The sequence below is a fragment of the Oreochromis niloticus genome, linkage group LG2, assembly GCF_001858045.2.
Source record: "Oreochromis niloticus isolate F11D_XX linkage group LG2, O_niloticus_UMD_NMBU, whole genome shotgun sequence".
NCBI classification, from domain to species: Eukaryota; Metazoa; Chordata; class Actinopteri; order Cichliformes; family Cichlidae; genus Oreochromis; species Oreochromis niloticus.
In genome coordinates, this window is record NC_031966.2 from 19,694,256 (window position 1) to 19,722,024 (window position 27,769).

At 40.1% G+C, this 27,769-nt stretch overlaps 2 protein-coding genes across 4 annotated transcripts; one reads left to right on the forward strand and one right to left on the reverse strand.

Annotated features, from left to right (window-relative positions):
• Nucleotides 1-343: 343 nt before the first annotated feature.
• f9a (coagulation factor IXa) lies at nt 344-6,003 on the forward strand. Its single transcript, XM_005467454.4, has 8 exons — nt 344-504; nt 694-881; nt 956-980; nt 2,245-2,358; nt 3,239-3,373; nt 3,448-3,728; nt 3,852-3,975; nt 4,448-6,003. The coding sequence occupies exons 1-8, from the start codon at nt 369-371 to the stop codon at nt 5,035-5,037; spliced, it is 1,593 nt and encodes a 530-aa protein (XP_005467511.3). The 5' UTR covers nt 344-368; the 3' UTR covers nt 5,038-6,003.
• Nucleotides 5,091-27,693, reverse strand: mcf2a (MCF.2 cell line derived transforming sequence a). Of its 3 annotated transcripts, XM_013271355.3 has the most exons (30): nt 26,616-27,693; nt 21,298-21,366; nt 21,103-21,217; nt 20,627-20,717; nt 19,033-19,152; nt 18,532-18,648; nt 18,023-18,172; nt 17,803-17,918; nt 17,508-17,622; nt 17,282-17,401; nt 16,825-17,016; nt 16,550-16,741; nt 16,207-16,378; nt 15,063-15,139; nt 14,806-14,891; nt 14,595-14,661; nt 14,288-14,403; nt 13,917-13,986; nt 13,724-13,816; nt 13,389-13,481; nt 12,775-12,900; nt 12,431-12,652; nt 10,994-11,086; nt 10,627-10,705; nt 10,306-10,369; nt 8,960-9,060; nt 8,424-8,536; nt 7,873-7,985; nt 7,641-7,744; nt 5,091-7,547 (listed from the first exon to the last, which is right to left on the reverse strand). In XM_013271355.3, the coding sequence occupies exons 1-30, from the start codon at nt 26,728-26,730 to the stop codon at nt 7,507-7,509; spliced, it is 3,342 nt and encodes a 1,113-aa protein (XP_013126809.1). In that variant the 5' UTR covers nt 26,731-27,693; the 3' UTR covers nt 5,091-7,506. The 3 variants fall into 3 exon arrangements, with proteins under 3 accessions (XP_013126809.1, XP_013126810.1, XP_025766857.1); XM_013271356.3 differs by lacking the exons at nt 5,091-7,547; nt 7,641-7,744 and adding an exon at nt 8,669-8,777 and having other exon boundaries at nt 7,876-7,985; XM_025911072.1 differs by lacking the exons at nt 5,091-7,547; nt 7,641-7,744; nt 7,873-7,985; nt 8,424-8,536; nt 8,960-9,060 and adding an exon at nt 9,068-10,013.
• Nucleotides 27,694-27,769: the final 76 nt, after the last annotated feature.

Genomic DNA, 27,769 nt, shown 5'->3' on the forward strand with positions numbered 1-27,769 from the left:
AACCTTGTTGGCATGATTTTAGTACAGCAATGCGTAAAATGCTATAATTTTGCCCAAAGTTAATTTTAGCTCAAGCTTATGACTGAGAGGTGGAGCCTGAAAATTGTCTTTAGAGCAAAGGTGAAAAACCAGGACATAAGTCATTGTAGCTGACTGGTTTCAGTATACCAATTTTCAGAACCCCAGTTTCCTTAATGTAAATCATCAGTTAAATTTCTCACAGTTGTTTTATAAATGACTATTCTTGTAATCAGAATAGTCATTTATAAAACAACTGTGTCTTTTGTGCCAGTGGATGTCGACACTCTAGCTTTTCCCAGACAGACTGTTTTTTCTCTGAACAAACATTCGACTAATTGTTGGTGCACATGTGCAAACACAGATTGTACTTTGGAGCAGTAGTCGAGAGTGTTTCTGTCAGGATGGCAGAAAAATTTGGAATGGGACTCATTTCTGCGTCTTTGCTGCATTTTCTACTTTTAAATGTTCGGCTGGGCTCCGGAGGTATTGTGATATTTTAGTGATGCTCTTTAACTTTAGGTACATTTTCGTTTTGCAGACTTCTAAGCAGCATTTATGACAGATGGATTCAAACATTATTCCTAAACTTTAAGAAGTTTGTGCTTTTGACTCACGAAATGAAACAGTGGATAAACACAAACTAGCTTTTTCTTATTCCTTTGTTTACTCTAGTTCCTGCTCCATCTGCGGGTGAAGTGTTTCTGTCCGGTCAATCAGCTGATAGCATTTTGCGCAGACACAAACGTTACAACACTGGACTGTTTGAGGAGTTTCTGCAGGGAAACCTGGAGAGAGAGTGTAAAGAGGAAATATGCGACCTAGAAGAGGCGAGGGAGACATTCGAGAATGATGAAAAGACAGTGAGTATTCACTTATTTGGATTTTATTTGGCTTTGCTGACTGCACTGATCACTGCCTTTACTCTGTAATGTAGATGGAATTTTGGGCAGGATATGCAGGTAAGACTGTGTTTAACGACTTATTGAATGTGAGCATGTTTTTAGTAAACTTTTTGTACTATTATATTATTAATTATTCTAACTAATTACTACTTATCGTTCCTAGTTTTAAAACTTAAACACTAAAGGGTTGTCTTTCATCTTGTAACATTACCGTGTATTTCTTAGATATTCTTTATGTATATTTATGCATGTTTTTCTGTAAATGCAAAATCAAATGAAATATTTTCACCTTCCTGATTTTTTTGATTTTTGTATATTTGTCACACTTACATGTTTCAGTATATCAAACAAATTTTAATGTTAGACAACGATAACCCAAGAAATACTAAATGCATTTTGTATTAAAATTATTTATTTATTTATTTTTATTTTAAAAATACTATCTAAACCTGGCCCTATGTGAAAAAGAAGTCTTCCCGCCCCCTCTTTAATGACATTTTTGGAAAGCTGGGTTCAATTTCACTAAGCATACTCAGGCCTGATGACTGCCAGATGTCAATAAATCTGTATCTGCCAAAGTGAAGTAGGCTAAAAGAACACATCACAATCTAACAATTTCAAACGCATTACAAAGCCATTTTTAAGGCTTTAGGGCTCTGGTAAAGCACAGTGAGAACCAATATCCACAATTAAAAAAACTTGGAACAGAGATGAACCTTTCCAGGAGAGGCCAGCCTGCCAAAATTACTCCAAGAGCACATCAGCGGCTCAGGTCAGAGTTCAACAATAAGAAAGAGATTTGGCAAAAATTGCCTCTGTGGGAGAGTTCCAAGGTTAATATGAAAAAAACACAACACAAAAGCTCATCTCCCATTTATTTTTTTCTTTGGACAGATGAGACAAAAGCTGGAAGGTTTGCATCTCCATCTGGCGTAAAGCTAAAACATAATTTCTTAAAAAGAACAGTCAAACAGTGAAACACGCTGGTGGGAGCGTGGTCTGGGGCTGCTTTGCTTCAGGACCTGAACGATTCATACTGGGAAAAACCTCCATTATAGCTGAATTAAGACTATTCTGTGAAGAAAAGTGGGCCAAAATTCCTCCGAGTGATGTTAAAGACTCATTGCCAGTTATCACAAAGGTTTGACAGTAGTGCAAGGGTGCCCTGACCAGCTATTAGGTTAAGGGGCCAATCACTTTTTTTTACTCCTTTAATATTAACATATAATATATAATATAAAATTTTAAAAAATAATATAAATCAATATATGTAATATATAATATCAAATTAATTTCAAGTTCTGCATTTTGATTTCCTCAGATGGTAATCAGTGTATGTCAAGGCCATGCCTGAACCAGGGGTCATGTAAAGACATCCTGGGCTCCTACACCTGCACATGTGCATCTGGCTTCACTGGGAGGAACTGTGAGATTGGTGAGTGAATGCCATGTGACTGGATATAAAAACTGTAATCTAACAAAATTGGTTTTGTAGTGACATTTCCTACATTTTGTGACAATCTGATATCAGCAGTGAGCAGATCAAAGGCTCAAAGGACAAACAAGCAGATGCATTTTAGTCTTCTTCTTCTTTCTAAATTAAATCAGTGTCTCGCATTCAGCATCACTCTGGTTTTAGGTTCCAAATTTAGATTGTTTGTTATTTTAGTTGTTCTAAAAGCAGCATCCCACAGACCTGGATTTACCTGAATTTTATTTAACTTGTCAAAACAGATAGTCTGTCTTAAAATAGCTATGTGAAATGGCTGTGTGAATCCCTATTTAAGGATTAAAAAAAAATGCAATTTGTTCACATTAGCTATTATGAATTAGCTATTAGAGATTCATTATTAATGTAAATTATAGGGAGGAATTCATAGCTATTGTCCTGATTTAAGATGCTTTCTAGGAAGTTTCTGAAGAAAATATGAGGCTACAGAGTTGCTGGATGTCTAGAGTTTTATTTCCTCCACAACAAGTCAAAACTCAGCTCAACTGAGTAGTTTAACTAAAAAGACTAATCAGAAACACAAATTCTCATTTCTGCTTTACATACATTTTTGCTCAGAATGTGGCTGCTGTATTTTGTCCTATAACTGATGCTGAAAGCACATTCAGAAAAGTTTTCTTTAAAATTTAGTATTAGCAAGTAAATAACAACATACAAAACCTGTTTTAGTGATTATATAAAATATTAAATATTATTGTGATGCAAAACATACTTCTATATCTGTATGGTAACAACATGTATTTATATTCATTAAAAGAATGATTTTTAATTAATTATGTTTTGCTTTTTGTTTTTTTCTCCTCAGTTATAGCAAAAAGATGCGATGTGAACAATGGAGACTGTATGCACTTCTGTGACTCATTAGGAGTCTTTGGAGCAAAATGCTCCTGTGCTACAGGATACAGGCTGATGCAGGATGGTGTCAGCTGTGAAGCAGAAGGTATCAGATTATTTCTCTTATATTCAATATCATATTAATGACTTTGTATCAATCCTCTTTTCTCACATCACCAGTTGAATTCCCATGTGGCAGAACTGCCCTGACAGCACAAAGTGGAGTATATACAAGATCTGCGCTCCACTATGAGAATGCAAACAGCACTTCACTGACCGACACGAACACTACTGCATACCCTCCCTCAACTCCAGCCCCTACCACAGTGTCGTTTATGGACACAAGAAATAGACGAAAGAAACTGCCCCTGTGGGTATACAATGCCACTGAGGCGCCAGTTAGGCCTTATAAACGTATCGTTGGAGGTGAAGTGGTCCTTCCAGGAGAGATCCCATGGCAGGTAGTGTAATGTCAGGAAGCAGACATACCCAATGCAATTTAAGTAGTCTGTTAAGGGAATTGCCTACGGGAAGGAAAGTCTGGTAGTGGATTATTCTCAGGTCACGTCTTCTCTCTTTTTCAGGTAGCCTTGGTAGCACGTCCCAGTGATCATATATTCTGTGGGGGATCCATTCTGAGCGAACACTGGGTTATCACTGCTGCTCATTGCCTGATAGAGGCACAAGGCTCCTTCTTCGTCAGAGTGGGTAAGGCTGACATATAATAAGATAGCGCTGTTTAGAGTACTACTGCGTCTATTCAACTTAACAGCTAGCAGAAAACAAATCAATATTAACTATTTGTGAGAACTGGCTCTCCTGTTTCTAGTTTCAACAAGATTACAAGATTTCATCCTTTCCCTTTTTTGTGATAGCAGTCTGAGCAACTTTGCATCTTGGACCAGTGACCGGAGCATTACTTTATTTTTTATTTTTTGTTAATGGATCCTTTTACCATTTCCCTGAGCTATTAATTAAATGATCAATAAATTAACATATAATAGATAAAAGAAAATAAGTGGGGTGACAGCCCTAGTTTTATGGATCAGATTTTGATTTTTAAAAGTTAATTTCTTGCACTTGGAAGAGGAAGTTCATCTACTTTTGAAATTCTATTTCATGCATTGTGTTGTGAAGTACATTTAAAAAATGATTCAACAAGACATATCTTTGATTATAGGGGAGAATAACATCGACATCAATGAAGGCACGGAGCAGAATCATGATGTGAAGGAGATGCACATTCACCCACGCTACAATGCCACTCTGAGCTTATACAACCATGACATTGCCCTCCTCTATCTCAAAAGCCCCATCACCTTCTCCAAGGTAGTGCGACCCATCTGCATAGGGCCCATGACGTTCATTGAGGCGTTAGTGAAGGATTCCTCCCCAGCTACAGTCAGCGGCTGGGGCAGAACCCGCTTCCTTGGAGCCACGGCCAAGACGCTGCAGAAAGTCGAGGTTCCCTTCACAGATCGCACAGAGTGCACGCAGAGCAGCCGCCAAAAGATCACCTCTGTCATGTTTTGTGCAGGATACTATAACGAGGCCAAAGATGCCTGTCAGGGCGACAGTGGAGGCCCTCACGCAAACAGTATTCATGATACATGGTTCCTCACAGGCATCATAAGCTGGGGGGAAGAATGCGCAAAACAAGGGAAATATGGTGTGTACACCCGGATCTCTCTTTATTACAGGTGGATAAACCATGTTATGGGGGTAACTAAACACAGGATGGCATTTGATTATGAAAACCCTGACCCATAAAAATAAAAATAAAAAAGTATTGAACCTTTCAAACCCACTTCAGGTTGAAAAACTGAAAAGTTGCTTTTTAACTGTAAGAATTTGGCATGCAAATGAATTCATAAATACAAGTACAGCTTATAGATGTTGTAAAGAAAGCGGATATTTAACGTTTTTTTTTTCTTAAATTCTAGCATTGACATCAACAACAGAAGCACAATAAGCTGTAAAAATGCATGTGTAAAGAGAAATACATGAATATGCTTAAATAGTGTTGAGACCTATGATTTAATATGCCCTTTCATACTTCTATGCAAATAAATATACGACAAAATACCAGTTCATCTACCCGTATCAGAACATCACTTACATGTTATGTGAATGAATTTGATAAGAAAGATAAATAAAATGAAAATCTGAAAAGCCAAACATCAAGTTAAATTTGACCAAAAGCTCAACAAAAACAGAAAATTCTGCAGTTTTATTATTTAAGCCAGCTGCTACTGAAACAAGACAGAAATAATAGATTAAATCAGGGTGAATGACAAAGACTGGGCTTAGTTGTTAGCCACCATATCACTGTGTCAAAACAACTATTATTTTATCACTTAGGAAACATATTATTGCAGCAAATACTTTAGCATTTGGCTTTCTTTACATAAGAAAAGCTGTACAGAAAAAATGCCTGTGTAGAGCGGTGACTGTAATAATACAAACCAACTCATTGTTCGGTTGCCATGCATTTTATCAAAATAAATGTTCAGCAACAAGCATAGGGTATATGGCTCATCAAGAGACATAACATCTCAAGCATGATTTTTGCTTCCCGAGCTGGAAATCTGTGCAAATTCTGCAGCATTTTGGATTGAAATGACAAACAAACAATGTGTTTTTTCTTATATAAGCTAATAGCACAAATAAAGGGGATGTTGCACAAGAATCAAGCATAGCTCCTGTAAAAATATGGGTATGTAATTTCATTTGGGACTTGACAGTAAAATAAATAAATTAACAACACAGGAAATGTTGCGCAGTGGCCCCTGCTGCTTTCTAGATTCATTTCCATATCAAATGCATCGTATCAAAGCCAGCCCTCCGACCGGGGGCTCAATTTGATGTGGTAAATTCATATAAGTCTGCAATCAATATTTAATTAAGTGTTCAATACAGAGGCTATATTTCATGTTGGCTGTATGATCCATTTTAATGGGGAACCCAAGATTAACTGAGCTGTAATGCTGGCGAAGAAACAATTTGCCTCTGTGATGGCCGAGTACACACAGCATATCATTCTCTCTCATTCTGCTTCAGTCTCTTTTTTTCTCTGCTGCGTTTGACAAGACAGCTCCCAAAAGATCCTGATGAAAATGACAGTATTTGAGGGCTCTGTGGCATGTGCCTCCCACTTGTCTATGGCACACACAGAGGAATACACTGCCATCAATCTTCATCATATTTGCCTGTGCCTTACATTACCATCTTTGACACGTCAACCGCTGCCTGCATGCAGGAGGTATGTGTTTCCCCTGCTTCCCTTACACATCATACATTCATCATACATCACAGAAGAATAAACAAAGAAAATAGCATCTAGAACACAAGGAAATGCACAGCAAGAGAGGTAAAGCAGCGAGCAATGAACACATTCGGTAAACAATAGGTGGATTTTTAGTTTCCGTCATTCTTCCACCATATTAAAGTGCCCATTGAATATTTGTGAGGTCAGTTTAAAGCAAGGACAGAGTATTTGATTTTGCAAACAGTATACAAGAGACTCTACAAGAGCAAGAATAAAAAAGGCATTATGGCATGGCACAATTTGGCATTGTAACTCCCGTACTGTACAGAAGAGGGCGCCTTAAGGAGCAAAATGTAAGAAAAATGCAATGACAAGATGAAACGCTGAGATACAGTAAATGTTAAAAATGACACCGCACACGGTGGCATGTATATGTTTTAAGAAAGGTTTCAGGCAAATCCTGGGTTAGCATCCATTCATCACGCACTGAGACAGGAGCTCACACACACACAAACCCATAAAGTTACTTTAACCTCAAGTATTAGGATTGAAGAGTCCACAGATGTGAAATGACCCATTGTTTAAGCGGCAAACTCGCATCCCGATTGCATGTGTTGCACAGTGAGCGTCAGAGGGAAGAGATTTTTATCACTAATAAGAAAAGAGGAAGACCAAACAAGATCCGGGGGTAGCTTGTTGATTGTCCGAAGTGGTTTCATCAGCTCCAGTGTCTTTGTGCTGGTACCTCTCCACACCTTCACTGTCAGAAAACTCTGGTTTAGGAGATTGTCAGTCAAAGCCATAGAAAAAAAACTGTTGTGTAGATTTCCATGTTTGTCTTTTCAATGACTGAATGTTGATGAAAGAAGACGGCATTGGAGGATCAGTTATGAGACAGCTATGGCTCAGTCTGCTTTCTGTCTGTTCATTCCCACCCAAAGGTAATGTTATCACAATATGTGCTTTCTTCTCTATGGGGAGCTGAGCTTTCTCACCTTCAGGTTTCCTGGGTCTACGAGAAAATACACAGACTTTTAGAGAAGAGAATCAGAGTTAAGAAATACTCAATATTATTGTGTGATGGAAGTCTAGGTCTCGTCTTTACCCCCTAGTCTGGAGGAGTTTTCGCGCCTGCTGCCTCCTATAATCAGCTGCAGGGTGGCAGCTGGTAAGAAGCCCTCTTGTTGCAGAGTCACATTTTTCACCAGCCTTTCCACCAGGATGAAGAATTGTGAGGAAAGTGTTTACAGGAGGGAAGGAAAATAACTGTATCCATTCACACGTTGGTAGTTCGGCTGATCACTAACAGGGTTTGCTGAAAGTGGCTGAAAACTCACCAGCGCCCCCTGTTGTCTTCACATTGTAGTTGGATGACGTCTCCACGTTTGATGATGATGCTGTCTGGTCCATTTTGGAGACAGTCAGCCAAAACCCTGTATCTGCCTGGAGACTAACAGAGAAGGAAAACTGTCAAGCAGATTTATTTATACAGCGCTTCTTAAAGCAAGTGCTACAAAGTGTGTCATAAAAAAGGCACGATGCTTTTCTTTGCAAACTCCTTTGACCACGATGAAGAAGAAAATATTAAAGAGAACGATTAATAACAGGCACACCAGACCCAAAATAGATTTAAAATAAGATTCAAAATTATCTGGAAAAGTAATGGGGTGTTAGAGTTTTAAGAAGTACGATAAGTATGGTTGGGTATTTTGCAGTAAAAGATGACTTACAGGCAAAAGCAATATAGGAAATGTTTCATAATTTCCAAGAGAGATAAGACAACTTTCCTTTTTTGGCATTTAACTAGATAATAGAGGTAAAAAAAAAAAAAAAAAAAAGCTGGGAGAATTTTAGTTTATACAGTATCTGTAGTTGCAGTTGGTCTCACCAATTGCACCAAAACCTCCTCCTCTGTGTCAGATGGATGGAAGGGGTCGCGACCTCCAGGCCACTCCTCCAGACCCTCGCAGATGTCTACGGAGTGAGGAGCTCCTGGCCAGCCTGGGGCACATACATGACTTTTTTTTGTCAAAGGCATCAGCAAGCACATTCTTCCAAATACCACATCTTAAAAGGCACCATGTAGATACTTAGTAACTATATCGACATCACAATGACCCCTTTGTCACTTACTGGGAAATTAATAAGAAGGTGGAATCAAAAGCTAATCTCAGTAGATGGACCTTTTTCCCTTGTAATCCTCGATGTACTTGGTTCTTCAGATCAAAGTACACCTGAACTGCTGAGGGGGGAAAAGTTAAATATCTATATTAGTTTACGATTTTGAAGAAAATCAGCAACAGCGGCACAACAGTGTGCAATGCAGGTATAGTTTGCAATGATTCCCTTCATTTTTTTAGTGATTTAGTTACTAAGTATCTACTTGATTATAAGATAAATGCGCAGCGATGAGATTTTACTCACTCCTACGGTTGTGCTGGTGTTTCGGGGAGTGGGGCTGGGGGTCTGGACTGCTCCTCCCAGACTCTGTCTCCTCTGAACTCACTGATGCCCTCTGCTGTTTGCTGGGAAAATAACACAAAACAACATGAGACCAAATAGTGCACAGAGTCAGAAACACTCAGGACAGACATTATCCCCAACCATGCACTGGGGTCAGAATATGACTTCTACAGTAATAACACATGGGAAGAGTAAATGCTGCCCCAGGTGAGTCTGTTAAGAACAACTCTTTCCTGTTGTTTCTCATACAGCAATGGCCACTTAGGCACCAGCCATACAACACAGAGCACAGCAGCCATTTGCAAGCCTCTTTGTAAAGGGTGGGAAGTAGTACTTACAGACCACTGGCACAAGGAAAGATCTGGTCTCGATTTATTAAGATCCGAATGTAGAGATTTAACAAGTTTATTATTAGATGCTGAATAAGAAGTTTTCAGCAAAGCAAATTTCCCTGATGCTTGGTCAGATCTCAAAAAACGAGGCCCATCTTACAAAGCGGCTGTCATGAAGAAATTAAGAAAATGGAGTGAAACTTAAACTCTTCTTCTGTTTGTCCTGACAATTACATGCAAAATAGAAAATCTGAGGTGCAAGAAATAAGATTGTGTTAGAAACTGTATTAGAAAGCTATGATGGAACTGCTGAGACGCTGGCCTCTCAACACAGCAGGAGTATTTGGGGATCAATTATGGACTGGAATGAGGCCTATAAAAGTAAGTGCAGCTGGCGATCAGTTTGCAAACACGGCAGCCCGGGGTTTTTCATCCTTAAGGCGAGCCACAAGGGTCATGCCAGGGTGAATCAAGCCAGGCTGGGCCAGGCTGTTTACCACTGAGCGTTAACAGCAGGTCAGTGGCGCTGTGGGTAGTGGCGGGGACGTGGCCGGGGGCGCTGCCGGGGGCTTCGGGGACGGGGGCTCCGGGACCGCAGGCACAGAAACACGTCAGCTGACAGCGATACAAAGTCCAGCCCCGGCAGACAGCCCCTGGGAACCCCTCTGGACGGACGCATGCCCCTGCAGGTAGGGGACGGGAGGAGTGGGGATAGGCAACTAGACAGCAGTGAACACAGTCGGGCATGTGCCCACTTTCATACACCGCCACACACAGCCTCCTACCAGGGCCGTGTGAAATGTCTCATTCACTCAAGCTCTGATCACATGTGAAAACTCAGCAAATGCAAATGTTTTAGCACTGACTACACATGGGTGTGTTTTGCATAGGTTTGTGTGTTTGTGCAACTACAGCATACAGTCATGCACTTACAACAGTGTAAATAACCGTCTATAGTCAGCTGTAGGCACTGACCTCTCAGAGAGTGGTGGAGAAAGCGGCATATGGTCAACAATGTGGCCGTGTTGATATGCTTCATCTGTGAGGAAAAGGTACTATATTATAGGCATATAAGGAGAGATGAGCCAAGTCTGTAAGTTGACTATTAGATCAATTTCTTTCTTTTAAGAAAAGCGCAGGGTGAAGAAACTGAGCACAAAGGCTAACCCACCAACTGTGGAACTTTGAATCTGAACTCTCTGAGTGCTATGAGAGTCAGTTCAAAGCTCTGAAGGTTGAAGGGAACCTTTGTGCTGAGAATTTTTTTTCCCATATTAACTTAAGTTGCTCTCAGACCTCTAAGCAGCTTCTGCTGGTTAGTCAGGATTCTACGGAGCTCATTGAGCCAGGCCATCTTCACCTCCACTGTAGGAGCCTGAAGAACAACACAAACATTAAACAAGAAGTGTCATTTGGATTTTAAAAAATCTGAACATGTTTTTCTCTAGCTACATTACCATTTCTTCTTTATTTGTAATTAATATGTGCAACAATATAATGACTTTAAAGAGATATTTTCCCAGAGTAAATAATAATATACCTTGTTTTGTTTGAATAACAGCCCCAAAGCAAATATATCCAGCTAACTGGGAATGAATACGAGCAAAACCAACAGATTTTGTGTAACAATTTTAGTTGAAATGCTTTAAAAATGCTGCCTTACCTGAACCACATACACTTCCTCCCTGCCACTGTACCAGATCTCAAACTTCTTCACATCTCCCTTGACGTTTTCTGTGATCCCCACAGCAGTCATCTGCCAAGAGACATACACTGTTTACACCGACGCTGGGACTGGCAGGGCAAACAGCACATCATACATCAGCGTTACATCATGTTAACACATCTGTCCCGTGGCAACACAAACATTTGCGGTCACACACACACCTCCGCTGTGTGACTTCTTCCTTCCCACACCCTCAATAATAAATCAAGAGCTGCAGCTGTTAGTGTGACACCAACTGTGACAACCTCAACAAATCAACACACAATAAAAGAAGTGTTACAGGAATACACACATGTTGTGTGAGCAGCACATGTGCTGGGAGCTCACGATAAAGACAGTAGTATTAACTCAGCATCTTCAGATCTATTTCATCACTTTTTATTAAAACAAAAGAACAGATTATATGTGATGGACAGACCATTTGTATCCAAAGTATTGTGAATTTTTAAACTATAGGTTGGCTTAGTTTCAAATTATTTTCTCCTATTTTCATCCTCAGATCCCAACAATAAAAACATCAAATAGTTGACTCTATAGCGGCAGTAAATTAAGTTTCCTGGAATTGCACGATTATAATTTATAAATCTATAAATTCATATAAATTTTGCCTTCTGTACACCATGTATTGCATGTAGTACATACGTATTTAAACATATCAAATGTTCAAACTAAGCAAAAATATCATTTTAAAAAAATACTAGCTCCTTTTGAATTTGATGGCAGCAAAGTGTCACAAAAAAGTTGGGAGAGGACAGCCGAAGTCTGTAAAAGCAAGTGTTCTTGAAAATAAACATCTGAAATAACTAAACAAGTTCCATGGCAACTGGTCAGTAATATGACTGGCGATAAAAAAAGTGCATCTTAGAGAAGCAGAGTTTTTCAGCAGTAAAGAAATGCAGAGATTCACCATACTGTAAAAACTTAATCTACAAATCACGGAACAAGTTTTCATTTCCTTTCATTTAAAATCATAAAAACTTTGAATATCTGATCATCTACAGTTCATAATACCATTGAAAGACTCAGGGAATCTGGATTTATCTCTCGAGAGATCCAGATAAGGCCAAAAATCAATATTAGATGCGTGCGATCTTTAGGCCCTGAAGCAGCAGTGTGTTAAAAACAGGCATGACTCAGTCATGGAAATAACTGTATGTAAACACAGTTCACTGTGGCATCCACAAACTGAAGGTTAAAGCTCTGGAAAACTGTTGTGCTGTCAGATTAATTGAAATTTGAAATTTTCTCATGACCCCTTCGGTGCACCAAAATGTTCTAATTTCTACTCATCAAACCATAAGAGATCACTGATTTTCCTTAATTGTAGTGGCCACTCTTCCAGAAAACTATTGCATTGCTTAAAATTAGACAAACCTTGAGACAATGCTTGAAGCTGTATGACGGGGTCTTGTCACAGCCATCTCCATGCTCCTCCCTTCGCTTGCATAAAAGTAGAGCTCTCTCGTACAAGAAGAGGTGTCGCTGCATTGGCTTGAAACGAGCCATCTCCTTCATGCGAGTGGGGCCCTTTTTATGGCTGATCCACACACTGAAGGATCCCTGCATCAGCACACGGCCCAGCTCACAAATATCACCCTGTGTATAGTAGAGGGGAGGGGATGTATGCATAAACCTTTGTTGCAAATATATTTTGCTTACGCTATTTATAATGTAGCAATTCATAGATTGTCACTCTTATCAGTCAAAATGTACTTCACCTCATATCCTGTGATTGCAATCTGGTGCATGGAGTCATTGACTGATTTGAGAAGGTCCAGCATGGCTGCTAGTGCCCCCTGGAGTTCAGAGGTGCCCTCACAGTCTGTGCTATATTTTATCAGCTCCTGAAAATACAGAAACACAGCACATGTAGGTAAATACACACACACAAAAATGCATGCAAACTTACACACACAAACATGGCACAAAGCTGTGCATTTGGATGGTAAAGACTGTTAGTGTTGTTGGACCTGAGCCTATTCAGCAGATTCTGTGCTAAGAGTTAATGAATGCCAGCAAATTGGCACATTTGGGGCAGCAGGTATTTTCAGTGATATCTTTTTATACAAATACCTAAACACAAAACTAATTATAAAGATTATTAAGATGCTGTTTGCTGTATTTGCATGCTGGGATATGTGAAGTGCACATTTAAAATAATCCCACATGCCAGTTCTGTGTGAGCTTGCATAAAGCAAGTGTGCTGGACCATCTGAAGAAAACATTTAAGGTCAGTGTTGTGGAAATAAAAGTATCCCACTTCACAGACTGACTTTTAAATAACTTCTAATGACTTTCTATGCATGTGGATAATATGGTTTAGCTTTCTAACCTTCAGCAGCAGCTGGTATTTTGTGAGGCGCTGGATAGGTTTCAACAGATAGGAATCCAGGCCCAGTTTGTGCTCCAGCTTTTTTTGACACTCCTTCAAAAGCAAGACAAAAAACATCAATCGGTGCAATGTTGCCAGTGACACATCATAGCATTTCAATTCTTACTGCCATTTAAAACACATTTATTCTGAACTGGTGGTATTAAAATTGTTTCGAACGGCAGTGGTCTATGTTGTATGCTTGTGCAGAACTAATTAATAAATTGGGCACTTAAAGTAATCTTTTACATTGTGTCAAAACAGTTTAAGAATCTCCTGATGTAAAGTCAACTAACCAAAAAGAAGCCGCAATCTGAGAATTGTCTCCACAGTGCCTCCGAGCGTAGTTTATTCTGACAGTAGCTTTCATACATTTGGAAGCTTTCTTTCTGAAGGGACAGGAAAAAAGGAACATGTCTTAAAATATGGCTGTAAATGATATACAAACGATCAACATATAAAGAAGCTGCAAAAACCCCATCATCTCACCCGCTCCAGAAAACACGCTCCCACACCTTCGGGAGCCTCCAGGCATCCTTCCAGGTCCTGAAGGAAAACTCTGGATTCCCATAAAAGTCCAAAAGATCAAAAATTAGGTGTCAAAAGCCAAAGAAAGTGGTCTAAGAAAGACCATCCTACAAATCACCCTTCATACAGTAACTGAAACATGAGCTCGCAGCTCACACTGCAGTAACCACTAAAGATAAAAACAGCTTTTTACAACAGACTTATTGCTTCCCAGCATATTTGGCTTGTAAATTGAACAAATATATGTGTAGATCTCATTAATCATTATTACTTGTCTTTATTTTTTCATGTTTTATCAAGTCTAAATGTGATATGAGTCCTTAATCATTCACCTGCTGTGAAAATTGTAAATCTCTGGCATGTTTCCAAAGAGAATGTCTCTCTTACTGCGAAGTATTGGGGGCAGGACCCCCGACAGAGCTGGGTTGTCCATTTCAGCCCTGTAACCCTGCATTATTTATAGGAACATGACAGAAGAAATATATGGTTTATGAAAACAGCATTACTTATTAATTACAAAGAATCATTTGACTCAATCTGAATTCAAACGATCGTAAATATACAGCACACGCATTTAGTAGTATTTAACAAGGAGAATCTCATATTTACTTTAAATTAAAAGAAAGTATGATTTCTTACCAGTAACACTGACAGCAGCTCTTCCACATAGATTCTTTCAGTTTCTATGAGTTCCCTCATCACATGACTGTGACACAAACATATACAAGCATGCAAGAGTAGAAAGAGATGGAGGACATCATTAGCACTGAACAAAGAGAATAGCTAAGTAAACAGCATCAAGAGCAGTACTGATGACAGACAGATGGGTGGACGGATGCTTCCTCCTCACCGCTTCAAGAGCTCTGGGCTGTCATCTCCATCCAGACTGTACGACACACAGCTCCGGCTCTCCTGGTAGTCGTGCATCACCTCTATCTGCACACACCACAGATGGACAGCACTGACTCCTCCATTTGGGTTTAGACAAAATGTTAATGCACTTAACAATTTATTGGGCCAAATAATAAAGTTACGTAATGAAATGATGAAGTTTGGAGATGGCGAGAAAATGGAAGTAAATAAGCACAACTTTTATTTGTTACGTACTTTTCGAGAGTTGGGGACCTTTCTTGATGCTCTTTTCCCAGGCAGAGAAAGATCGAATGTGAACTTCAATCCATCACCTACGAAAGCAAGATCACCAACAACTCATCAGGAGTGGGATTCAAAAACACTTTATTACCGAAGAGATGACTAATTAAAGCATCAACACTAAATAATACACAAGTGATTTGTGATCCACATATTTATAATCATAATTTGCAGGTGATAAGTTGCTTTCTGTTAAGGTGTGATACCAAAGCAGCATGTACAGGTTTAAAGCAGGCCTCTGAGTGTATTTGTGATCCCAGCTGAAGCTGAATCCCTCCACAACAGTCGAAGCTCAGCTGAGCGTTATCATTAGTTATGTGGGTATACGCATGTGTGAGGACGAAATATATATTTGAACCACATAAAATGAATCAGATCAGATCTAACCCTCTTTTTCATTTATCTCTTTTCATAAAGAGATAAAGGTGTAAGGGGCTCATAACCACTCCCGCTCTTTCTCTCATTAGTATGGTTTCCTGCTATGCAGAAAAAAAAACATTAAAGACATGAATGGAGAATAATCTTTTTACAGTTGCACATTCTTAAAAAACACAAAAGCCTACACACAGACACCAGATAACATATACTATGTCAGTTGGATATGCTGCATAATGTTAGCTTTGTGCAGCCTCCCGTGAGACATAGCAGGAGAAGAAAAGTTCTTTAATGTATATGGACCACATATGGTTGTATAGCAACCAACATGACTAATAGCTTAGTCAGGCATTTCCCAGTGGACCGATTATACCTGTGACCCCTGCTCTAGCTCATTTGTAATGGGGGTGTGCTAAACCTGACGGCCATTGAGGAAAACCTAGTTGCTAGACAGTGAATGTATCTGATAATGTTACATGTCATCTGTTCAATGAATCATGGTGCCTAAAAGAAAGAAACAAGAAGGAGAGGCAAAAGTGTGAGCCTATACCATACGCTGCAAATCTGGGCATTTAATTGAGGACAAGTAATACTTCATCCAGTGTAAAAAAAAATAGGAAAGAAGTCATCATTTGTGTCCATAAATATGGTGACAAATTCTCTATTTCAATAACGATTCTTCTTTTGAAGTAAGCTGGTTTATATCTGTGTGCCTGTGCTGTACCATGTTTTGGAGAGAAGAGCGGAGACTTGGATCGTGGTGTGTTTTCAGGCCTGGGGGCCACCAGTTGGACCGGTCGTACGTGTTTATCAGCCAGCTTCCTTAGACAAGCCTGTCGATTCTGGATCATCTGCTGTACTGCTGCATGCTTCTCAAACATTTTCCCAATCTGGGCCTAACAGAGAGCCAAAAAGAAAGGGAGAGAGAGAGAAGAGATGTAAGGCAAAGGAGTTTTAATTTTAATGTAAAAATACGATAATGTGACTGCTTGAATTAGGTCATAATTTCTCTCATCATACGTTGGTTTTGTAACATTGTTTTCACATATTAGGGTTGGTTAGCTTACTTGAAAATGAGGTGTAATAACAGCCTCATATTCAGCGGTTACAATGTCAAGTCCTGAGCTCAGCATAGACGGAGCCCCTTCCAAGAGCTTCTCAATGTCCCTCAGAGCAGCCTGGGCCCCCTCCTTAGACTGAAACTTATCTACTAGCTGATTGGCCAGTAGATATGCTGCATCATCACACCAAGTCTGGGCCTGAAGCGGGAGGGCGCATGCGTATCATACAAGAGATATGAGTGTGCTTGCATGTTTGTATATAAATGTGTATCTCTAAATACCTGCCCAAGACAAAGCAGCATCTGGTGTGTTTGCAGAAGACGAGTGTGTTTGGTCTTGAGAGCAGCAGTGAGTGTATCACAGTAGTGACGAAGCTCATTGCAGCGTTGCATGATGAGAGCCATGGCATAGTGGTGACCAGCTGATAGCTGGTGTCCATGAAGTATGATTATCTGGGCCCGAGCTGTCACCTCCTGATCAACAGGGAATCACACCAAGGAAGGAGTCAGTTTTATTGGACGTACTATAAAAACTGAAAGATTATGGCAACACTATACACATATACAGGTATATGCAAAAATCTGGTACCTCCGGACATATTATACAGTTCAGTTATTTAAAGGAAATTTGAGTTTAAATTTGGTGCTCTAAATACACACTAAAATTACCGAATTTTAATTTAAATAGTAGCAGTGCAAAAAAGAGCACATTTTTAATTAATGTTGGAGAAACACTGACCTGTGCATTGGACTCTAGATTGTCCAGCCTTTTGAGGGCCTGTTCTGTTTCAGCCAGACTGTTCGCAGATATGCATAGTTCCCTCTCCTGAGCTGTGAGATGCTCTAGACATAACTCCATCTAAACAGAAAAGAAAAGACTAACTATAAAGCAGACCTCTGTTAGCTTCCAGAGGCATTAGTCACAAAAACACAAACATAGACAGACAGGTAGATGACATCCTTACCTCCTGAAAGCTTTGCTCATATCTGAGCAACTGGAGATACTGATGGAGCTTTAGATGATGCTTCTCAAAAAAGCCGTCAAAGGCAGACTCCATGTCTCTGAGCTGGGCGAGAAGCCTACAAACACGAAGTGCATTCCCTTTGATCTCATTTGCTTCTCCTATTAAAGCTACTGCTCAGTAAGCATTAGTTTTACACTTTGGCTAGAAGAAGGATGGTACAGATTACAATTTTACTTTGAAATATACTTTTTTAAAACAGCTACAAGACAGAAACTGTTGCTTGAACATAATTTACCTTTGCACCGTCTCCCAGTCCAGCTTCACGTCCCACAGGGAGTCATCCTCCTTCACAGTGGTCTCCAGGCTGGAGAGAAGATGACGACCCTCCTTTGACACCGACCTGATTGCATCCTTCCAAAGGAGGAAAAGATTGTAGCACATAACACTAGATTAACATCAAAGTTTTGATATTACTAAACGCATCTCAATGGAAAACATCAGTTTTCTGTACTCACTTTGAGTTTTCTGTACTTGTCCGTGTGCACCTCGAGGAGACACTCTATGGTTTTCGCCTCTTCAGGCAGCTCCGGCTCTGCCAGCTCAGTACCAAAGCCCTGTAGCATCTGTGCAATGTCTTTGACTGTTACAGCGAAACTTTCAATGGCCTGTATTGAAAAATGCAAATGCAAAAACAAAGCAATATAAGTGCATAGACAATTAATTACACTGTAGTATTCATCTGAGTAGGAAAAAAGAAGAATCTTTGACTCACTGTTCTTAATAGAGTGTTAACAGTAAAAAAGGGCCCTGATGTGACATATGCAAAGAAGCAAGACAGCACAGCCACATTAAGAGCATGCTGATGTCACTCTGGAGAGGTTTGAAAACTCAAGAATACTTTGGAAGAATAGGGGACAGAATATATATTGAATTGCTGTAAAAATGTCAGCTCTGTCATAGAGGGAGTGTAGAACGATAGATTTTTATTGTTTGACTGGACTGTGCTTTAGAATCTGGAGCTCACCGTCCGCAAAACAATCCAGTCACTGTGACAGTAGTCTAGAGTGCCTCCAAACTCTGACGTCAGCTGGTTCTCATCAATGTAGCGCAGCAGGTCTGTGACGGAACTCAGCATCACCACCTAAAGATACAGACAGAAACTGAGACCTGACAGATGCTCACTTTATACCTCTTGTTTTAAAAGATATCACAGGTTGTTTTTGTAGATGAAAAAATGTCCAAATACATCTGCCATACTGAAGATGGTATGATCAACTACTGACACGTCTGTGTGGTCTGTAGCTTTCTGGCTAATGGGATTATTAGAACCATTTGGCATGCATAAGAGGTTGCTATAATTATTTAATAATAATTACGTCAAAAGTTCATACTGAAATCAGTTCTCGGTTCTTGGTCGTGTTCACCAAAAAACATGTGACTTATGGAGCTCAAGGTTGTAACAAGAATGAGGTGTACCTCGTTTTGATGGGACACATGTTTGGTAACTGAGGAGGAGCTGCCTTACTGGCATTGTGAGCATGAAGTCCTCCTGGCTGAAGCGGAAGCCTATATCAGTAACAGTACGGTGGAAGAAGCTGGTAGGTCGGAGCACCAAGACCAGGTGGAGGTTCCCAGGAAAGGAAGCCTTGATGTGGATAAAAAAATACAATAAAATAAAAAACAGGGGTTAGTGTAGAATTGATGATGAGGCATATTTAGGAGGACTCGGTATAAATCAAAACTTTTGTAGCTAACCTCACTATGCTGGACAAAAACAAACATATGAGCTTTTCCAGCATCAACATAAAAGGCTTATAAGCAGAGGAAGAAGGAGAGAAAGGGGTTAACGGTAATCAGTAATCGCTAGAGTGTGTCACTCAAGCAATTACTGTCAGACTGGTGGATTCAAGGTTCAGTCAGTGAAGAATGCTTTTTACAGGCCTCTGGATTTCATCATCAGGTTATTTGAGGTCATTGCGTGAAGGAATTTCTGCTCAGGATCTGTGCATTTTACCTCAAATATAAGGGCTGCATTTCAAAAGCATTCTGCATCTCTAGTCAAGTCTAACTGAAGATGTGCTGAAAGCCACATGTAACTAAGGCATATTGCATTCGAACCTAAAGGGCAAGCAAATAAAGTAAATGTCTATTTTTATATCTTCAGGCATAGCAAAGTACTTTACATCGTTTAGATTATGCAGCTTCGAGTGGTGCAGGAGCCAACTCTGCATATACATTTATTTATTTTATTTGCATGGGACATTTACTTGTCCCGAATCGACCTCTTACCCTCAGGATACATGCACTACAAAAAGTCATCAGTCAAACTACACAGGGGATCGCTCAGGTATCACACACAACCGACCGCATGACTAAGCACAAAGCGCGTTCTGCACCGCAGTGCTACACTCGCCAGCACCCACAGCTGATGCCCCTGCTGCATTCGCCCTGCCCGCCTATTAACTTCAACTTAACTCTTCACACGATGGATTAAAACAAACCAGCGGTTTATTACCGGGCTCCTCCGGATCTTCGGCATTCGTCGCCGGTAAAAGCAATCGGCCATGGTATTGGAAGCCATCTCGGCAAAGTATAAGTGCCCGCCCGATCACTGAAAATCTGTGCCAAGCTGAGGTATGCAGCTCCCTCCGGATGCCTGCCCACAGCCGCAGCACTGCTGCTGCCTGCTGCCTCAGACAGCAGAGGGTGGCAGCACACTGCAACGTCTCCCCTCCCGCTCGTCTTCCTTATCCCTTCCTCTTCTCAGCATCCCGCGTCATCACTCAGTTTTTGCTTACTCACAGATTTGCAGCCCTATGCGACGGGACACTCGATACAGACCGGACCTTTGGGGTCCTCTGCAAACTATGCACTACTCGCAAAAACATAAGAAAAAAATTAATAAATTACTATAATGAAAAAAATATTGCTTTAATAGTGCTATTCAGGTATTGTTCACGGTTTCAGTACCAGGGAGAGCAACTCATAAATTAAATAGTAGCCTCTGGGCACAGATACATTATTTATCTTCACTTGTAAGCTGCAACGTATTTGTTCTGCACATACAACATCGATTAAGTTAGAAACAGTTTTTATGAAATAAAATATACGGAACTTACTGCTATCCTGGCAAGTGCCGTTTTGATAGATGCCCAAGTGTCCAGCCTTCGGTCTAAAATAATGATAAATTTGACTCCAGGTTGCCTCGTTCTGCAAGCAGTAATAGGCATTTGTATAAGTCTGTGCAATGATTGGGCATTTATTGTTTTAGAGCACATAGATACAAAATAAGCAAACATAAACAAGCAAATATTTGGTACTGTAATTCCATGTTATCCATATTATTCCATATTATCTAAAAATGTTTATACCAACATGAATCAAAATCATGTGTGAGGGGAAAGAAAGACCAATAATCCGATTTAAGCTTCCTTAATCTCTTGAGAGAATGACGCTTAGAGGACACCAGAAAGGGCATTTGACCCTGAGATGATGAGCGCTAAAGGCCGGTTCAGATGTGCTCAGAATACAAGCACCTGAGGTTTTGGTGCACTGCAGTGAGTGAGAGAGTCATAAAAATCGAGAGAGAACACACCGAGGGATGAGAGTGAGGTAGGTAAAAACTTTGGCTAGAGCTTCCTCTGGAATGTCACTGAAAGCTGAGCATTCTGGGAGAGTGATGATAACGCTGGAGTCTTCCCCACGGCCCCCTGGGAAGCACAAAAGCAATCGCTATCTTTCAAAGACACAAGATACGTAACAGTAAGGAAATGGTTAAACAAAAACTCACCTGACAGGTATGCTACCTGTTTCTCTATATAGCCTCCCACTTCCTTCATGCTCACAGGCACAGTCACCTCTGCAAGAAGGTTAAAAAAAAATCTAAGCTTTTAGGAAAGTAGTGCAAAAATATAAACAAGTAGTCACGTAAATGTAAAAAAAAAAAAAAAACCAACAAAATAAAGCATGGATTTGTTTTGTGCTTTATCCTTAGAACACCCGTTTTGTATGTATCTAAATTAAAATTAAGTTAGCTGCATAAATTTTTGTTTTTTTCCTGTATAATACCACAGTGGAAATCAACCCGTGATTGAAGTGCAGACTTTTAACTTTAATTTTAAACAAAAATTTTATAAACTGTTAAGGGATTACAGCCATTTTTACACAGTCTCCCATTTTCAGAGGCTCAGCTTGATTGGATTGTTAAGGATTGTTTTTAATACTGAAAATCTTTTGGTAGCCTTTAGTGCAGCCACCTTCAGCTCCCACTTGTTTGTGGGTCCTATGTTCAGTGTTTTATTCTAATAACTGAAACGCATATTCTATTGGGTTGAGATCAGGTGACTGATTTGGTCAGTGTAGAATACTTTTTTTTTCATGAGCGGTTTCTCTCCTCCATATTTTTCTCTTCCCATCACTGTGAGACAAAGTGCGCCGTAGTGTCATCTGTTCAAAGCTATTTTTTAATGAACTTGCAGACTCTTTTAGATATTTTGTGCCAAAGTCTAATCTGAACTTCCCGTAACAAGTGGTTTGCACCTGGTTGTAAGCGCTTTGTATTTTCATCCATGAAGGTGCCTCTTGATTGTACACTATGACAAGAATACTTCTTACTCCTCAAGAGTGTTCTTGACTTTGTTTGATTTTATGAAGTCATGTATTTTGAACATGGAAATAATTCTGTGATCATGCATTCATGTCTTTTTGGCCTCATATTTACAATTACCATGTAAAGCTGTAAAATACAAATTCAACACGCTGAATAAGGTTCAGATATTATGCCTGCTTCACTGTCATTTAAAAAACAAACAAACAAGAAAATAGGTCTCATTTCACCATAAAACTGTCAGTCAAATTTCCAATTACTTTTTACTCTGAAAATGAAGGTCACAGGTAAACAGTTACTGCTATACTTTTGTTCAGCTCTTTGAATTCAAGCTGAAAGTCTGCACATCAATCACATCTGGATTGTCTTATTTTAAATCCACCGTGGTGGTGTGCAGAGGCCAACAAACTATGTTCCTAATCACACCAAAATAAGTTAACTATGAGTTACTGTTTATAGAGACCGTAACTAACACAATCACCTTTACATCAAGGAAGAAAAGAATGGCTCACTGAAACCTGACCAGCCTCGGTCTACTTGGAATTTTGCTGATGAATTATTAAACATCAGCATGTACAATCCATGGTCATGAACTTTCAGTAGCTGCCTTTCTGTGGTTAGATGTAAAGCCTACATCTGAAGCCATCTCGTGAGGTGAAATTACAGCATCTGAAGTGATATTGAGGTACTTTTAAGACTGCCTGCATATTTTATGCTTAGTGTCATTAGTGTTCTAGTCAGCCATATGTCCAGGAGGCAAACACACAGTCAATGAGTCATTGTTGTGTTGTGAATGCTAACATATGCTCACTTTTCTTTTACACAACATCCAGTGGATCTAGTGGATAATCTCATTTATACTGAAGCTTAATGGGGGAAAAATAAGCAGCATCACCAAATAAAGCTTCCTGGCTTTCACTCCAAGTCATGACAAAACTGCATCCAGGAATATTACTCACATTATAAAAGGTGGTTATTTGATAAAGCAATACTAAAGGTCACTGTGTGCTCATCTACAATGAACAGAGACATTAAAAATTAATTGAAGCAGCGAGAGAGAAAAATCCATCCAGAAAAAGATTAGAGAAGGCAAACCAAAGAGAGGAAGAGTAAAGAAGGTGTTATTTTCCATGAGTCGACTGCAGTAACAGTGCCCGTCAGGCTGTCAGGGAGCAAGTAATGAGCTCTACTTCTACCTGCTGAATATTTGATGTGTTTCTGTAATAGAGAAGAGATAAGCCAAGCCGGCCCCTGCAGGACCAGTGATTGGACTGTGCACACGTAGATTCAGGATGAAATTACCGCCACACTGCAATAGTTATATAATGATCTTTATCTGATGCCACAACACACTCAGAAGGTTAGGACAGGTCTTAAATGAGTAGATCTTATATAATGTAAATTCACGATAAAGCACATTTTCCACCAGGTTAATGCAGCATACGTGGATATAAAACTGTGTGAGCAGGAAGAATGTAGAGGAGTGCATGATGCATTAAATGATGCAAATGTGTAAAAGGTTTAATGTAAGCTATTAGAAATTAGCGAGCCATAAGCAATTTTATTGTCACCCTAACATGTCCAGAGTACACAAGTGTACACACTGCAGACCTCAGCTTTATTTGATCAAAGGAGACGTAGCCTGGGCTGCAAACTGCAGTGTGTTTAATAAACGTGCCAGTTTGTGGAAACACTGCACTCGCCCCCCCCCTCGCCCTCACCCTGCAAGATTACCAGCCTATCTCGTGACTGAAAGCATTTAAGAACACTGCCAAATAAAATGCCCTGTAGTCCTTCAATCAGTCCTTGTGCCTCACTGTACACCACTCAGGAAAATGTGGAAAATATAAAGCACTAATCATTATGTACCATAACAACTATGACGAAATTTATAAATAGGTAAATCTTTGTGTGCTTTACCGAAGTTATTCCTCTGAGGAAACACCGATTCTCTTTTAGCTTGCGTCATGACCTTTCCAGGTGACATTCGGGTGAAAGTCAAATAACCTCTGTTTGCTCTTCTGTTCTTAGTCACAGAGGAGGAGGAATGTTTGCCAGTGTGCTGAGAAGCAGAGATTTGTTACCAGTCAAGAGATCTAGACTAAGACCAATCCTCTGAGTCTGCTTGCAGAGCTGAAGGCAGGGGAGCTTATCTCTATTGTCCAAACAGATGAAATCAGTGTTGATTTCATACCACTCCTATATAAAGCAGTCGCCGCCACTGTTCTTTTCCATTTATTCTTTTATAATAATGAATCACATGCTTTTAAACAATGATTACCGGAGGAAAATGTCAGTGAAAATAAATCTCTACAAAATGAGGGGTGCCTGCAGAGAACACACCCTTCAATATAAGATATCAGAAATAATATGTTGAAGCTACTGAAGCTCTTTAAATGTGACTTTCAATTTAACACTTACTAAAATGTTCTGTAGAGAAAAAAAATGTACCACTGGTGATTTTGTAATAAAGTCCAAAAAACTGTTCATATTGCCCAGTTTATTTACACAGAACAGCAATTCTTAGTAAAATATAAAAAGGCTGATTCAATGCAGAACGTGCATTCTCATGGATGATATTGTAGTCTGATATTACAGAGTCCCAAAACGTAGACACATGTAATCCCTTTCAGAGCAAGAAATCCCCTCTTAAAGATACAAACAGCTTCACAGTACAGAGTGGCCTAGCCTCATACTGCTTTTAGGTCATGAGTTATTTCGCTAAATGAAGCTTTAAATGCTAAGGGGATTAGACTGGTGGGTGACTGCATTCTGATAGAAAAGGGTAGAAGAAAATTAAGTATTAAAGTATTCTACCCGCTGGGATACAAGCAATCTAGATTGGTTTTAAACCAGAAAGGCCTGAATTGCAGAACCTGGAGAATCACAGGAAAAGGCTTCGGATTGGAAGTCCTGGTGCTTTTAATATTCACTTTGAGGATATGTGACCTGGACCAAATACTTTCAGTGATTTTGTTAGAATTTGTTATACTGTGACTGTATTTATTCTGAATATAAGAATATGTATAACTGGATATATTTGATCATGATGTGTCATGAGCCTTCCTTTCATATTTTATTAATCTGTGGCATCTAGAACATAGCTGCCTCTGACTCTGCAGGTATAAATGCCGTAAAATTATAGATGACTGCATGAAGTTGTGTGGGAGAGACATTCCAAATTGAGGCACTTAAAGCAGCTCAAGTGTCAGTTGAAGTTGAACTCATAAAAGGGTGTTGAGTGTCAGCTGAGATTAAAGCAACCCATCAGAAATGTCAGTCAATACTTAAGCACTAAAAGCTTCTAAACAGTCAATGGGAGAGAAATTTTCAGAAACAGAAATTTTATTATTATTATTATTGTATTCTCAGTTATAAAGTTTGGTGTCAAGAGTATGGTGGACGATTGCAAGACAAAACTGCTTATGGAATGCTAGGGGTAACCCTAATAAAGAAAAATGCACTTTAGCATGTATCATTAATGATAAATGTATGATTACTTTTGTACGGCAATGTACAATAAGAAGATTATTGCAATCCCAGAGAATAAAGTTTAAATTTCATACAGGGGACACCAATCTTTGCTGGACTTAAACAGCACTTAGCATAGCTTTTTCCATGCTGTCTTTTATTTCCACAGTCTAGAAACCTAAGCCACAGCAGACATAAGGAGACAAAGTTCCATCAATTAGGCAAATAACTCTCGCCTCCCAAAATCCAGAAATAACCACAGGATCCTCTGGAGAAAGGTGTTCCGGTCACAGCAGGTGCTATATATGTTCATTCCTTCACCTTCTTTTTTCAATTCACTTCTGTAAGGCAACTTCAAAATGATGGCTAGCAAAAGCATTATGGTTTGGAGATATTATTAGTATTTAATTCGTTTTTATTATGTCCAACCTTTTCCTTTCCTTCACCAAGTGTAGTAATTAAAATTGGGTAACAACTTTAAACTACTCTGTAAACAGTAAACTAAGGGTGAACTTGTAGTTCACTACATGACAAAACATCCGAGAAAAATTACCAGCTGCATTATGTACTTTATAAGAAATCTATTCGTGTTATGTTTGATTTAGTTGACAGTAATGGCTTGTTTTTCGCTTCCTGCGCACCCCTACACTGATCCAAAAACCCACAGTCCTCGCATATCGAGGTTACAAATCATTACTATGGAAGAATATCCATCTGTGATGGCCAAAAATAGCCAACATAATCCCTGCAATAGCTCACTGTTGAGGCAGAGCTACAGGAAATGGTACATCAATAATAATGCCTAACCCAAGAGAGTGCAGCTCTCCTGTTACCTCCCATCACGGTTCTCAGAAGTCACAAATGAACACTGTAAATCAAACCAAATGCACCCCTGCTACACTGTTCAGAAAGCACCGATCCGAAATGTAATAATAGGGAATTGGTTTTAGAGCAGATAGAGGATTACATTCAAAAGCCTCATGGTGGTTACCATAAGTCTAAAGTGGGCTGTCAGCATCACGTGTACTCACGCTGCAGAGTGCTCTCTAGCTGGGAGCCTGCCTGTAGAAGGCAGCGGTAGCTCTCCATCTCCTCCTTGGACTCTTTCCTCAGCTCTCTGTCCTCCTGCAGTGAGGCTGGGCCCATTCCCTTCGTCTCTGACACGAGAACAGCCAGAGGAGAACTGACGCTACTTTTGGGAGGTAGTGACAGTAGCCCGGACCTCACATCCTCTTCACAGCCCCATAGCTCTCCATGGCCATTTATTTAAACAAGGAAAGTTTTCCCACCTCCCTCCGCGAGTCCCAAGACCCAGATGGGACAATTCCCCGAAGCTGCCGCTGGCTTTTCCTGACCTTGAGCAGCATAGAGCGCCTCCACACTGAGCAGCACAGCTACGACAGGAGAACTGTCCACACAGGCAAACAAAACACTAGTATGTTGTCTCGTTGTCGCCCCGAGGGAGTGCGATGTTTCCCCCCCACCCTGCCCTGCTCTCAGCAGCAGTCAGCTACTTCAAAACAAACAGAGCTCCTCCATCTGGACTCTGCTGCCTCCCTCTCCCCTCTGCACTCTCCCTCTCTCTGAACAGTAATGCGTCAGCTCTGCATCGCAGGGCTCAAGAGTCCAGACCCGATATAGTGCCAACTCCCTCCCAACTTTTCTGCTCTCTCACACACACCAAGCCTTCAGCATGTCACTGACTAACAGTAGCCTGAAGTGTTAGGCTGCTTGGCTATCACGCTCATATGCCTATTTCTCCAGTGTCACTATAATATAGATGCACAAACTGAGGAGAATAGCGCCATTGATAAAAAATTAAAATCTTCCACACCCTCAGCCAACAAGTTTGACCCTTGTGAAACAGCCTTTAATACACAACAATCACATTCAAACCGAAGAACAAATATGAAAGAGTGGCATTGTGTACATACTGTTGCTGTGTCTCTCTCTCAACCCAACTCCCCACAGCTCAGCCCACAACTCCCTGGAATAGATCGACTGCAGAGTGCAGCAAACGTGTAAATATGCATGTATGTAAATCTCTCCTATACAGTGACGGCGGTTTTATGTTTTGTTTTTTCTATCCGAGGCCATGCATGGAGCAGTGGGAGAGCAGTCACTCAGCTGATCCAGCTTAGCCTGTCAGTAGCGTCACCCCCTCCCCTCCTCCTCAGGCACACAC

Bases quoted from the DNA above. Each gene is read 5' to 3' on its own strand.
- f9a (XM_005467454.4), top strand. From the start codon at position 369: ATGTGCAAACACAGATTGTACTTTGGAGCAGTAGTCGAGAGTGTTTCT. The intron at 505-693 runs GTATTGTGATAT...TGTTTACTCTAG, and splicing joins TGTTCGGCTGGGCTCCGGAG to TTCCTGCTCCATCTGCGGGT. The intron at 3,374-3,447 runs GTATCAGATTAT...TCACATCACCAG, and splicing joins TGTCAGCTGTGAAGCAGAAG to TTGAATTCCCATGTGGCAGA.
- mcf2a (XM_013271355.3), bottom strand. From the start codon at position 26,730: ATGGGCCCAGCCTCACTGCAGGAGGACAGAGAGCTGAGGAAAGAGTCC. The intron at 17,402-17,507 runs GTAAGGATGTCA...TTTTCTGTTTAG, and splicing joins ATGAGCAAAGCTTTCAGGAG to ATGGAGTTATGTCTAGAGCA. The intron at 7,745-7,872 runs GTGAGTTTTCAG...CCTGGTGGAAAG, and splicing joins GAAGACAACAGGGGGCGCTG to GCTGGTGAAAAATGTGACTC.